Source organism: Rhyacophila brunnea, unplaced genomic scaffold (assembly GCF_057557595.1).
Source record: "Rhyacophila brunnea isolate RB1 unplaced genomic scaffold, BYU_Rbru_1.0 scaffold_19, whole genome shotgun sequence".
Taxonomy (NCBI): domain Eukaryota; kingdom Metazoa; phylum Arthropoda; class Insecta; order Trichoptera; family Rhyacophilidae; genus Rhyacophila; species Rhyacophila brunnea.
Genome location: NW_028232848.1, coordinates 3,332,902 through 3,346,242, shown reverse-complemented (window position 1 = coordinate 3,346,242; position 13,341 = coordinate 3,332,902). Strand labels below are relative to the sequence as shown.

The 13,341-nt window shown below is 31.8% G+C and overlaps 1 protein-coding gene across 38 annotated transcripts in view; it reads right to left on the bottom strand.

The window, feature by feature from the left end:
• Positions 1–13,341, bottom strand: part of para (sodium voltage-gated channel paralytic) — a 278,569-nt gene that overhangs the window by 27,175 nt on the left and 238,053 nt on the right. For 17 of the 38 annotated variants that reach the window (XM_085946086.1, XM_085946092.1, XM_085946087.1 and 14 more), the window contains 5 exons: positions 9,125–9,250; positions 8,512–8,636; positions 7,086–7,227; positions 6,321–6,589; positions 5,154–5,327 (listed from right to left, as the gene is read on the bottom strand). In XM_085946086.1, the coding sequence (XP_085802212.1) occupies positions 5,154–5,327; positions 6,321–6,589; positions 7,086–7,227; positions 8,512–8,636; positions 9,125–9,250 (836 nt within the window). Of the gene's footprint in view, positions 1–2,062; positions 2,186–5,153; positions 5,328–6,320; positions 6,590–7,085; positions 7,228–8,511; positions 8,637–9,124; positions 9,290–13,341 lie in introns of all 38 variants that reach the window. The other 21 variants (XM_085946083.1, XM_085946088.1, XM_085946085.1 and 18 more) reach the window with 3 other exon arrangements.

The following is a 13,341-nucleotide window of genomic DNA, read 5'->3' as shown; positions in this document are numbered from 1 at the left end:
TGTTTAGCTTATAACAGTCGTTGGCGTCATTAATTTCATGTCATAATTCTATTTCACCATTGTCATGACCTCTGGTTATATGAAATGAATGTATTACCAATATTATGAAATGTGTCTGTAAAACTTGAAAACAATCTTGAAATAATATTTTAACGAACTCATTTCACTGCTTAGCAGCACACTTCATTGTCACCAAACGAGACATAAAAAACTAAAAATCGTAAAACAATAACAGGAATGAGTGCAACATTGAACATTTTTTTCATCCTTGACAACAATAGAAAGAACAAAAATATCGTTCTACACTATGTCTGTCAATAAGGGTATATTATCCCAATACCAAATGCATGTATATCTGTCAATTTTGCAGCTGTTGTGTTAGCATTTTTTGACAGATATATTTATACCAAATTAACTGACTGCTGAAACATCAGTGGCAAACAAATAATTAATGTAGTTTTGATGGGAACGGAATTAAAAATGGTGAAAATATGGTACAGAATATTATTTTTTATGAGCGACAAGATCCCTGCAGAAATAAAGAAAGAGAGTTAGTATGTAATACACAAATTGATTATATTATATTGGTATTGTTAAGTATATATATATTATGTTAGTTAGATATATATTCACCGACATTCACACAGACAGTAGATAGAGAGAATAGCTTTGGCTAAAATAATTATATTATAATAAATATAGGCAATAATCGAAGTTTCACAATATTAGCATTAGCTTCACTGTAAGGACAATACAATGACAATGTGTTACTTCAAAGCTTGTGTAACAAACTGATTATCATTTCGATGTTACGTTAATAAATCGTAATTCATCATATTACAATAATATAAGAATTATACATCCATAGGTTTATATCAATTCTGTTGTCAAGATTGGATGTCATTCTTATTGAAACAAGAACCCAAATATTTGTATTACATATCTTTATTCTGAGTTCTAACAATGGCATGTATTTTGGATTCATTATTTTTCTGTTAAATTATGGAAATGACAGAATTGATCCATAGATATCAGAAACAATTACAATGTAATTTTTAAACATACATAATTCTGTAAACACTCATGAGAAAATATAGCCAATATAAATAATCTTTTTCGAAAAAAGTAAGACACCTGGCAGGAATTGATCCTGCGTCTCTTGGGTTTCGTGCGCTGTGCATTACCACTATGCTACGACTGCCATGCTTAATTGCGACAAACTTTAACTATTAGCTTTTTTAATACCTGCTCATAAGCGCTCTCCAAATTAAGTTACGGTAGGCGATCAATTTTACATGGTACATTCTTAAATCTTGTGAATTATTCGTTGAATAAAAGTAATAGTTAATTAAAATTATTAGCAAGTTCAAGTAAGCTACAACAGAAAATATTCGTCTGTGACGTCGGTTAGTAATTAAAAGTAATAAATACTTTAGTTTAGAATACAAAAATCGATCGCCCACCGTAACTTAATTTGGAGAGCGCTTATGAGCAGGTATTAGAAAGGCCAATAGTGGTAATGCACAGGGCGCAAAACCCAAGAGATGCAGGTTCGACCTTGCCGGGTGTCTTACTTTTGGCTTTATTTTCTCATGAGTGTTTTCAGAATTATGTATGTTCACTAATTAGAATGGTCCATTTTTAAATCTTGTGAATTATTCTTTGAATAAAAGAAATAGTTAATTACAATGTAATTTGTTAATTTTACAAATTGCTAATCAATAATTGTCATGGAATTCATATGGTAGGTAGATCTTCTATTAAATGGATAAAAATACGGCTCAGTATCAATATGGTGAAAGTTTCACTATGCTGTAACCGTAATGTTACATTTAGCAGAATTTTTAATCAGAATGTAACACAAGCTTTAAGCAAATAACGCTCATGAAAGCACTTCAAGGGATACATATAATATTTGAATACACATTACACGTTGAATATACACAGGCCGCAGAATGGTTAGACGAGCCGGAACTCGTTAGACACAGTTTTAAGCGGTTAGTTATCGGTTAGTTGTCACGGGGGTGTCAGCATTGTTTCCCGAGGGCGGGTTGCTACTCACTCGCATGCCTTCCCAGCGGGACACGGCTCGGAGGGGGCGCAGTGCTCTTAAAGTTCTCATAGAACGGAAAGCGGATATGTCGTCGGCGCCTGCCCACACTGCACCTAGGTTTATCATGGACAACTACGCCAAACACATGGAAAGTTATTCAAAATACATCTCACCTTTCAATTCCAAATAATCAATCTCAATCCTATTAAAATTTTTGAATTAACTTAAAAAAAATATTTAACTGTATTTTCAATAAAGAATGTTACATTCTCAAATCTTGTGAATTATTAACGTTTTATAACTTTAATTCTTTATTGAAATTCTATACTGGGGTGTACAACCACATTAGTCAAAAAAGGTTTCAGTGGTTCACCAGTGAAGTGAGCTGGACAGTTTATGGACATAGAACCTCGTGTGTCAACAAGGGCGGTTCTAAATATTTTTGAATTTGTTTTGTTTATTGAATCAATGAATGGTTTACAAAATTCAATGTAAATGTCCAGATTGGTTGAAATCTCACGGAGTTAGATGCAAGTAAAACGGCTGCTGGTATACAGTTATCGATGCCTGTTTTCCCCCACCCATCTCGCTGATCTTGTTGCTGACCAGTTTAAGCCTGATATTTACATTCACTTCGTTGTCTACACAGTAATACAAATTTGTTTTGCTATATTTAATTTTTCAAAAGTTATAAGCAATTTTAATGTAACACCTTTTTTGGAGATCATTACCGAGCGGTTGGTGACCTACTTTGCAGATACAAAGACATAGTTCGATGTCAAAATAACATTTTTCTGTTTTGTTTTTTTGACACAGCATAGTGTAAACATCAGAATGTTGCAAATTGAATGCAATGGAATCAACTATTAATAGTCGATTGGTGACTATTGTAGTGTCGTTTTTGTGCATTGTTTAGATTGCGTATGATGTATCGCCTTGTTTCGCTCCATGGGGACGGTTTCCTGCTTAAACTATCAAGCTTTTCTGATAGTGAGGTACATTTATAAATATATAAGTCATCTAGTGTTACTACATTCAAACATATCTTTTTTACATAATCTCAACATAGACTTCTGTATCTTTTCAAATGTGATTATGTTTAATTATAATATTTGTAAATACAAACTTGCAGAATTTTAAGGGGGGACATGCTCGTCGAAGGTCAAAATTGAGTTTTTATTGTATTTTCAAACCATGATCCTGGACACTCCTTAAACGTTGTAGATAATCTATTTATATAATTTTGAAGCCTTATTATCCTTTATAGTTATTTTAAACATTTGATGACTGCATGAAGTATTTTTGTTACATAAAATAGTATTCTTTTAAACCTCTCGCTCTAATGTTTTAGAATATAGTCATATTTCGGTACAGAACTGTGCAGTGGTGTTAAGATTTTTTACATTTATTAATTTTTAAACGCATTTATAAAACCATTAGTATAATTTATTACGAGATAATTTTTGTAAAATATTCACGATAAAAAATTATTTTGATAATCTCTGTGATCCCAAATTTGACAAGAATTAGGCATTTTATTATTCAAAAAATCGGCAAGATTAACACATTTGAAGATGATTCTAAAGATATTTATTATAAGCTATGTCTTTGACCATTCAAGTGTGATAAAAATCTTATGAATAATGATTGCTTTATAATAATTATTGACCTAAGAATAAGGTAGTGTTTTTTTGAAATTCGCCATTTCTTTTGTCATTCCCAAGTGGTTAAGCTACAACATACGGCCGTAGCCATAAAATGACAAACTATAATTAAAGTAGGGAGTAAAATTATGTTAACGCGCGTGTTTGAACATGTACCTAACCGAATTTTTTTTTATTTTTTTTTAAACGGTACATGTTCAAACACGCGCGTCAATATCATTTTACTCTTTATTTCAATTATAGTTTGTCAATTTATGGCTACGGCCGTATGTTGTAGCTTAACCACTGGGGAATGACAAAAGAAATGGCGTATTTCAAAAAAACACTACCTTATTCTTAGGTCAATAATTATTATAAAGCAATCATTATTCATAAGATGTTTATCACACTTGAATGGTCAAAGACATAGCTTATAATAAATATCTATAGAATCATCTTGAAATGTGTTAATCTTGCCGATTTTTTGAATAATAAAATGCCTAATTCTTGTCAAATTTGGGATCACAGAGATTATCAATATAATTTTTTATCGTGAATATTTTACAAAAATTATCTCGTAATAAATTATGCTAATGGTTTTATAAATGCGTTTAAAAATTAATAAATGTAAAAAATCTTAACACCACTGCACAGTTATGTACCGAAATATGACTATATTCTAAAACATTAGAGCGAGAGGTTTAAAAGAATACTATTTTATGTAACAAAAATACTTCATGCAGTCATCAAATGTTTAAAATAACTATAAAGGATAATAACGCTTCAAAAGTATATAAATAGATCATCTACAACGTTTAAGGAGTATCCAGGATCATGGTTTGAATATACAATAAAAACTCAATTTTGACCTTCGACGAGCATGTCCCCCCTTAATGTGTTTAAAAGTCAAAATATTATGTTTGTTTGATTTCCTTGGCCCTAACTGACATCTTTTGAATTTTGAATTTTTAGGACAGATCAAGATAATGTTTGCATATTTTGGATTCGATTTTAATTCAATGTTCTTTTGTTTGATTTAGCTGTCAGAATTATTATAATTTTGACATGTTGTATACCTAGATACAGGTATTTTAATATTGAAGTATGTAATTATTATTGTTTTGTTAAGAAGGTAAGGTAAATGTGTGTATCTATCAATCAGTCAGTAATAAAACGATAAATGAAATCTCATGACTAATGCGATTTTACACCTCTGGCTATAGAATTGCAATGTATATAATATAAATTAATTTTTTTACATCATGTAAGTGTATGCTTCACTAGCATAGACTATGTACAGAGCAATTTAGTTGAGAATGTTTGTTCTAAACAAAAAAAACCAACTTATTTCAAGATAGATAATTATATGGATAAACCCTATATAATAAGAGTAGAGTAAAAATGAGTAAATCAGTATGTAATCTAAAACTACAACATTGGGAAAAAATTGTTCATACCATGACAATGACGAAATCCAGCCAGCACCAGGCATTGGTGAAATAAATCTTGAAACCGAGGGCAAGCCACTTGATTAACATCTCGAGGAAGAAAATGACGGTGAATATCCTGTCCATGTAGTACAGGATGTCTTGCAGGATGGGTCGCTGCGGTAGATGAACGTCTTCTAAGGCCTGGAATATTGCAAGAATATGACGAAATAAGGAATTTGAGAGTGGGCTCACCTCCGGTATTAAAAATACTGTCTTTCTACGATAGTGATAAATCTACAAATCATGTTAGTGATATCATTTACCTTGATTTAATCATAAAACCATGTAGTTGATTTTCCTTGACGAAATTTGAAACACCTCCAATTGCATAGATATTAGAATTAATTCGCACACGCTATAGATGGTTTGACAGCTCAATAAATTAGAGCGCTTATCCGTTCGAGTTCAAATCCTACTCAGTTCAAGTTTTTATCTAGGATTTTTTCTTATAGGAGGCGTCTAATTACAAAAAGCGACAAGTCCACAATTTAATATTTTCGGGAAACAACGTTTTTATGTTTCTTGCTTCAATTATTTGTTTTAACGTGAGATTTTTTTTCCCGTTGTATTCTATGTCGAAATTAGAACCAAATGGCAATTTGTTTCAGCCGATAAACTCTTAGATGTAATAAATATAGGCAAAATAAAACTGGACTTAGCGCTACTTGTACTTCACTTTTTAATTTATCCCGCATAAGGCACATATTTCCGTGGCACTGTCATAAGTTTACCAGATGCTACAGCATGGGAGACGCCCTTTTCAATATTGAACGTTCCCTTATTGGTTGACTTATACGTGTAAAATTATACAAAGAGTACGTGCATATTTTTTCTCGATTTTGACCAAATGTGGACTTATCGCTTTTTGGAGTTAGACGCCTCAAGGTTTGTTTCTGAAGTTTTTCAAAAGAATCTAACAATCTTATGGAATAAAAAGATTGAAATGTTAGGTATATCTTTTCTTTGTTTCAAACTGTATTATGTTAAAAATTCTGTACAGGATTGAGATAGTGAATACTAATTGATTTATTAGTTCTAAAAAATACCATGAAGTACTTAAATGTTTGCTCCTTTGTAAAGATAAAGTTTTATTGTTATTTTGTATGAAGAATAATAATATATTGTATCGCTCACCAATGCCAAACTACTCAAAAGAATCATAGTGATAACAGCTGTCTCAAAATATTTGTTCTCGATGAGCTGAAAGGTCTTGAGTCGGAGGTTGGCCCAGCCCTGCCAGAAGGGGGCGTCATCGTCCCCGGCCAAGAAGGGAAACCTGGCGTAGCACTGATCGGGGCAGCAGTCCGCCGGAGAGTCTTCGATCACCTCCTCGTCCGCCGCCGCTATCACCTGCGGCCGGATACCGTCCAGGCCTCCGTCCTCTGCACCCTCCTCTTCCAGATCTGAAAGTAGATATCACCATATCACCAAGTCATCTTGATTATCAGATCTCTTCTTGAACATTTTTAGTATCGTTGATTTGGTAGCCAGAGCATTGAAATTGAAACAATGAGGCTTGTTTATAGCTGCCATCATTGTTTTCATTTTTCAATACAAATGACATATGTGTACATGATTGACATTTTCTAAATATATTGGTTATATTATATGTTCACGTACACCGCTGAATCTGTTTGTTATTACATGATTAATTACGCCATTTGATAATTTCTCTCTAATCTGATGATTTTAGGATAGCGTTCATGTTACGCCATTTAAAGATAAAAATACACGGATTCGGCAACTTTATGAATTGCTTATTGTGGAATCGACGAAGATTTGTTGTGTTAATAGAAGATGGAGAAATGAAAATTAGTTGACAAGTCCACTTATGTGAAGAATAAAATACTCGTATTAGATCAGGGGCTGATATAAGTAGAACGCAGACTAATATCTTACCATCTTCGAGACCAAGATCTTCTTTACTGGCGTCACGTTTTTCTTCTCCGTCCATCGTCTCGGCGGATCCTTTGTGACTCTCATCTTTGAACGGCCGATTTTTATGACTTCCATAAGACTTTTGGCTTATGGTGTCATCGTCCTATGAAAGAAAGCACTATTATCAGAGACTGTCCAATATCATCACTTTAATGGTGTTAACGGTCAATTCTTGATGGAAAGATTTATTTTCTTTTATTATGTTAACTGTCAATAAATTCATGGTGGAACTGCATTGTATTATTGATTGATTTAATAAAATGCATTTTTTTTAGTTTTTAAGTTGAAAATGTCCCTGTGAGGCGGACTAAACCGGTCCATATTTATTTATTAAACGTGGAATAAGTACTAAAAAAATTTGCATTTTATTAAATTAATCAATAATAATGAAAGATTTATTAATTATTATAAAACACAATATAGTACTTAAATTACGTGGAATAAGTTTTATATACAGCTTATGTTTTATTTTTAATTAATTTCATGTATGTAATCTATTTGTAAGAATGCTGTACACTAATTGTTATTATAAAGTGTTAAGAAGTATTCTGATATGTACAATTATGTAACATTTTTGTCACAGCAAATTCCAATTTTGAAATAGGTAGGTTTTTCAGTGGCGAAGGCTGGAGGTAGGCTGTTAAGATCTGCCATAAATAGTGGACATTAAACTTTGTCAGTCATACGTATTTGTTTCCATTTAAATAAGACTACAATTTACAGATGGTGTTGGTTAGTTTTTAAAATTCAATTATTGAACCCTGTGAATACCAAGCCATAATAGATAATACTCAAAAATACTCGTCTATCCATAAAATATCTAAAATTATGCAATGAAATCATACATAATTTTGGACATTTCATAGATAGAATAATATTTTTTATCTATTATACTTTGGACATGGCTTAATGAATTTAAAAAAAATGAACCAACAATATGTGTAATATGTATTCTTAATCCAACGAAAACAGATAAGTATGAATGAAAAAGTGTGCGCAATTTTGTCGTATAGCCAAGAATATACTAAAACTATTATGGTGTGGCTTAGGCAGGGTTTAATTGATTTTTAAAAACTAACCAACACCATCTATCTGTAAATAATTGTAGTCTTAGTTCAATAAAAACAAATGCGTATGACTAATAAAGTTTAATGTGCACTATTTATGGCAGATCTTAACAGCCTATATCCATCTCTCGCTACTGTTATTGATTCTCTATACCCGAAGGCACTGCTAAAGTGGGCAAGCTAAATTTTATTACTTATTTACAAATACGTTAATAATATTGATATATGTTAATAATGTTTCACTTGTATGTAATGAGAATCTGAGAAATACCAAAAGATGACCTGATTTAGCAAGGCGGTAAGATGGTGACAGTTCATACCTGTAAAGGTAGCCCTCGGTGATTCATGAGCTCGTGTTCTAATCGATTGTCTTGATGATTTCCGCTGATGGAATTGATGTTATTCATCAGCATTTTGCCTTTCTTCATTTTAGTGTTGAGGTCACCTGAAATATAATAATGACAAATCGAGATGAGTCAGTCAAAAGACCCAATACGAACTAGATATATTATGTCCTTCGGGGATAGGAAATTATTTTTTTTTAAATCAAAATATATAATTTTTAATACTTTTTCCATGTTACAATTAATTCAATGACCGAAACCGATCAATATATAATTAAAATCTGTAAAAGAAATATGATTCATTGTATAAATAACTTTTTTAGGCTTTAATAACATTAATGCAGAGCATTTTTACCTTAGTACGACCCTGGCAAAATCTTACATTGTGAAGATTGCTGTAGATTAACCTAATACAATATAAACTCCTTTCTTAGCAATAAGCTGTCCAAAGTATACAAAAACAATATCCACTCCACGAATCCCGTCATTCGGTGCCCCACAAGGTTCAGCGCTCGGGCCTCTTCTAATTTTCATCAAGTATTTACCCTCGGTGGATAGTATTAATTGTAAATATGAAATTCTACCGTACCATGAATAGTAAACTCCATGCCGTCACCGATGGCCACTTCGAGCTGGTCTTTGTGTTTCTTGTCTCTGTAGATGATGGCGTCGTCCATATCTCCGCCCATCTCCAGCTCATTGTCGACGCCCCTCTCTGAGGAAACACATCGCCCGCACAGCGCGGCCTTTAGACCTGGTCGTCCGCACGGCCACACAACGCCGCCAAAAACAAACGAAAGCACGCCACGTCGCCATTTTAGAATCGCACCCCGCCCCGGCCATTTCGTGCAAACGGCCGATCAATTCTTTACACGACAGAATTACAACAACACTCGCAGAATGAGGCGTGCATCTCGGCGCAAATTGTATGGTTTTGTATTAACACAATAATATCTCATTCATTTCGTATATAATATAATATAATTCGTATGTAATATAATTTGTATGATTTGATTGAAAAATAAACATATCACTTATGAGTATATGGCACCAGAGTGATTGTCACAATAAGATTGAGTTAATGTGTATTAAAAAATTTAATCTAAATTAAACATTCCATCATTTGTAACCTAACTACAAGGCTAAAATGCCATCTCTCTCAATGTTTTAAGGCAACATAACTTCAACTTGAAAATATTAAGGCAATAATGCATAAAGATTTCATAGAACTATGTTTTACACAAGCAAAGTCAAAGTTAAAATATATTTGTTTAATTTCCTTTCCCTACTTTACCCTAACTGACATCTACGTATTATAAAAAATACAAATTTGTTTGACCAAATTACCTTTTCTGCCAAGCCTAATTTAGAATTTTCAAGACAGATCAAGATAAAGTTTGCATATTATTTTAGATTCGAATTTTAATTCAATGTCTTTTTATTTCACTTAGCTGTCAGAGTTATTTTTATTTTGACACATTGTTTGTCTAGATATCAATATGATAATATTGTAGAATGTAATTATTATCGATCAATGAAACAACTCGTACAAAGCCGGGCACTTCAGCTAGTAATACATAAAATATGCAAGATCCCATCAAACGTAGATATTAAATATATCAACCATGCAAATTAAGATTAACTATCATTGCCATTGTGAGCTAATTAATACTTACTTATTATATTTCTAAATAAATTTGACTTGCTCATGATATTTATTTTTAACAATTTAAAATGAAAGTAATATCTTACCTGTCGTTTATATAAGACAGACTTTAATTTAATTGACTTATGTCAACTACATGTCAAATTAAACTAACATAAGTAAATTTTTAAATTACAGCAATCTAAATTTAGTTGACGTGAAATAAAGTGTAATTTACTTGAAACGAGTTGTAGTTCATAATATAAAAGTAAATTAGTGTACACAAAACAAAGTTCACTTAGTTGATAATAGTTTAATTAAAATTACACAGTGCCATGTAAAAAGAGATATTTAAAATATTTCATTACCGACTGTTTCCATTCTATTAGTATGAATGGAGTGTCAGCGAATACGTTAGAACCATAAAATTTACGCGCAACCTCTTTCATGACATTTAATAATGTTTAATGACAACACCGACGAAAACGAATATACTAAACTAAAGTACGTAACAGTACCACAAGAAACAACAGTCAAGGGAGACATCAAACGTGCAAATGGTTACCAAAGAGGGTTTTTACAAATATGCACAATTACATTGAACAGGAGAAGGGGCGTGTTTTCACTTTGTACACAGATACAACATATACATACATAAACAAATCAGACTCCACTCAACAGATGACATATTGGACTTCTCGTCTTCTCATACCTCCAAATGTCACTAGCATTTATTAAAGTATAAAAAAAATACATTTTTAATATTAAAACACTTATACCTCACCATTGCTATTATAATGACCTTTGATTTACGATCCAATTTTTTTCAATATAATTCAACAATGTTTAGGAAAAAGGGCGTAACCCTCACAGAACAAATTTTACAAGAGGGGCAAAAAACGTTTGTGAATGATTTTGGTTCAATATTTTAAAAAAAATAGGCAGAGACATTGATGATTTGGTGTAATATATTTTCGATCTAATAATAATTAAAGAAGTGATTACAGAAAAATCATTAAAATTGTGGGTTAATGCTTTTTTCCTTAAATGAAAACTTAATTGAAGCTATAAACATAAAATTTCAAATTAAACCAGATGAAGAAGGCGTTTATTTTTGCAATGGAAATGTGATTTTAAAATGTTTCTAATTTTTTTCTAACATCGGAGCCGATCCAATGGGAATTGTATGGATTCATTTTAATTGAAATAAATGATTCGTAAACAGCATTTCTTTTTATGACTAACATTCAAGGAATGTAACTAGGCTATACAGTGAGGTATTAGTGTATTGAGTTACATAAATTTTCCATCATCAGATGACCGAAGAGTGTGCAGTCCTGAAAAACTTAAATTGGTCTTTTGTTTGGATATTTTTTTATCCGAAATACTTATAACATATTTTATTTAATCAAAATTTTGACACGAATTGTAAACAGAGTTACATAAACAATTTGTCAGAATACAGTGGTAATCTGTTGCGTCTAGTCAAGTATATGGTGATATATTAAATACATATTTCAGATTGAAACGTATTCCGAGGTTTTCTGGATTCTATATTTCAAACATTCGATAGACAACAAGCTAACAACCATTCATGTTAAAGGCTGACTGACTAAAACGTAATAGTTTTAAGTAGATGGCATGCAACGCAATCTTCACGCATGGCCACAGCGCAAGTGATTCCCATGCATAATGAGTTATGTTTTATTTTGTTATTAGATTTACTTTAGAGACATTCAAAGTGAATTTAAAAATTAAATGACGTCCCCCATTCTGCCACGAATCATTAAGTTCAACTTCAACTTTATTTGAAACATTTTTAATACTTCTAGCTGTTAATGTGATATGGCTGAAAAACTAAATACCGTCCACCATTTTCCAAGATGGCGACCGTAACACAGAATTATATATAAATGTGGATTTTTGGTGTATTACTGGGAACTAGTACTACGCGCAAAGCTCCCTTTTAGGTGAGTTGTATCCAGGTTTTTTCGTTGGATGGCTGGACGGCAGGCCTAATCCTAGTAGATAAGTCTGAATGCATAGAATGTCGATGTTATATGAAACTAACTAATTCCAATCCTATTTGATAGATGAAATTTTGTCAAAACAGCTTTTAAGATGGCAACGTCACTATCTGCCAGTGGCGAAGGGTGGAGGTAGGCTGTTAAGATCCGCCATAAACAGTGCACATTAAACTTTTTCAGACATACATATTTGTTTTCATTGAAATAAGACTACAATTTACAGATAGTGTTGGTTAGTTGTTAAACTTCAATTAAACCCTGAGAAACCAAGCCATAATAGATAATAGTCCAAAAATACATGTCTATCTATAAAATATCTAAAATTATGCAATTAAATCATACATAACTTTGAATATTTTATAAATAGAATAATATTTTTTATTTATTATAGTTTGGTTAAGTCAGGGCTTAATGAATTAAAAAAAAATAACCAACAATATGTGTAATATGTATTTTTAATCCAACGAAAACAAATAAGTATGAATGAAAAAGTGTGCACAATTTTGTCGTATTGCCCAAATTAGACCAAAACTATTATGGTTTCGTTTAGGCATGGTTTAATTGATTTTTAAAAACTAACTAACACCATCTGTAAATTGTAGTCTTAGTTCAATAGAAACAAATACATATGACTAAAAAAGTTTAGTGTGCACTATTTATAGCGAATCTTAACAGCCTACCTCCACCCTTCGCCACTGCTATCTGCAATCGAATACGTTGCAATTTTTAATTACAGTTTTCGGTAAATTATTAAAATATCACATATCTCCCCATTGATTAATTCGTGCAATCTATAAAACCTACAACCAAAAATCAACCGACTAGTATATAAACATACTTATTTTAATAAGTACAACTATGCATAGGGCCCCAAGACTTAACTTGAAGGATTCATGGATTTAAATGATAATAACCTAACCGCATTTACGTAGATTGCTGTTATTCATTAAAGGTGGAGTGTGATAGTTATTAGAGACATCTAGAGACGGAAATAAAAAACATGGGAGGTATATTTTTAAGATATAGTAAAAATAACCAAATAAAATAATAGTCCATTGAGTTTGTGTTAAATTGAAATAAAATAAAATGAAAAAAATGTTATTACTCTAGATCAGGTCTCCATTTTAATCCTTC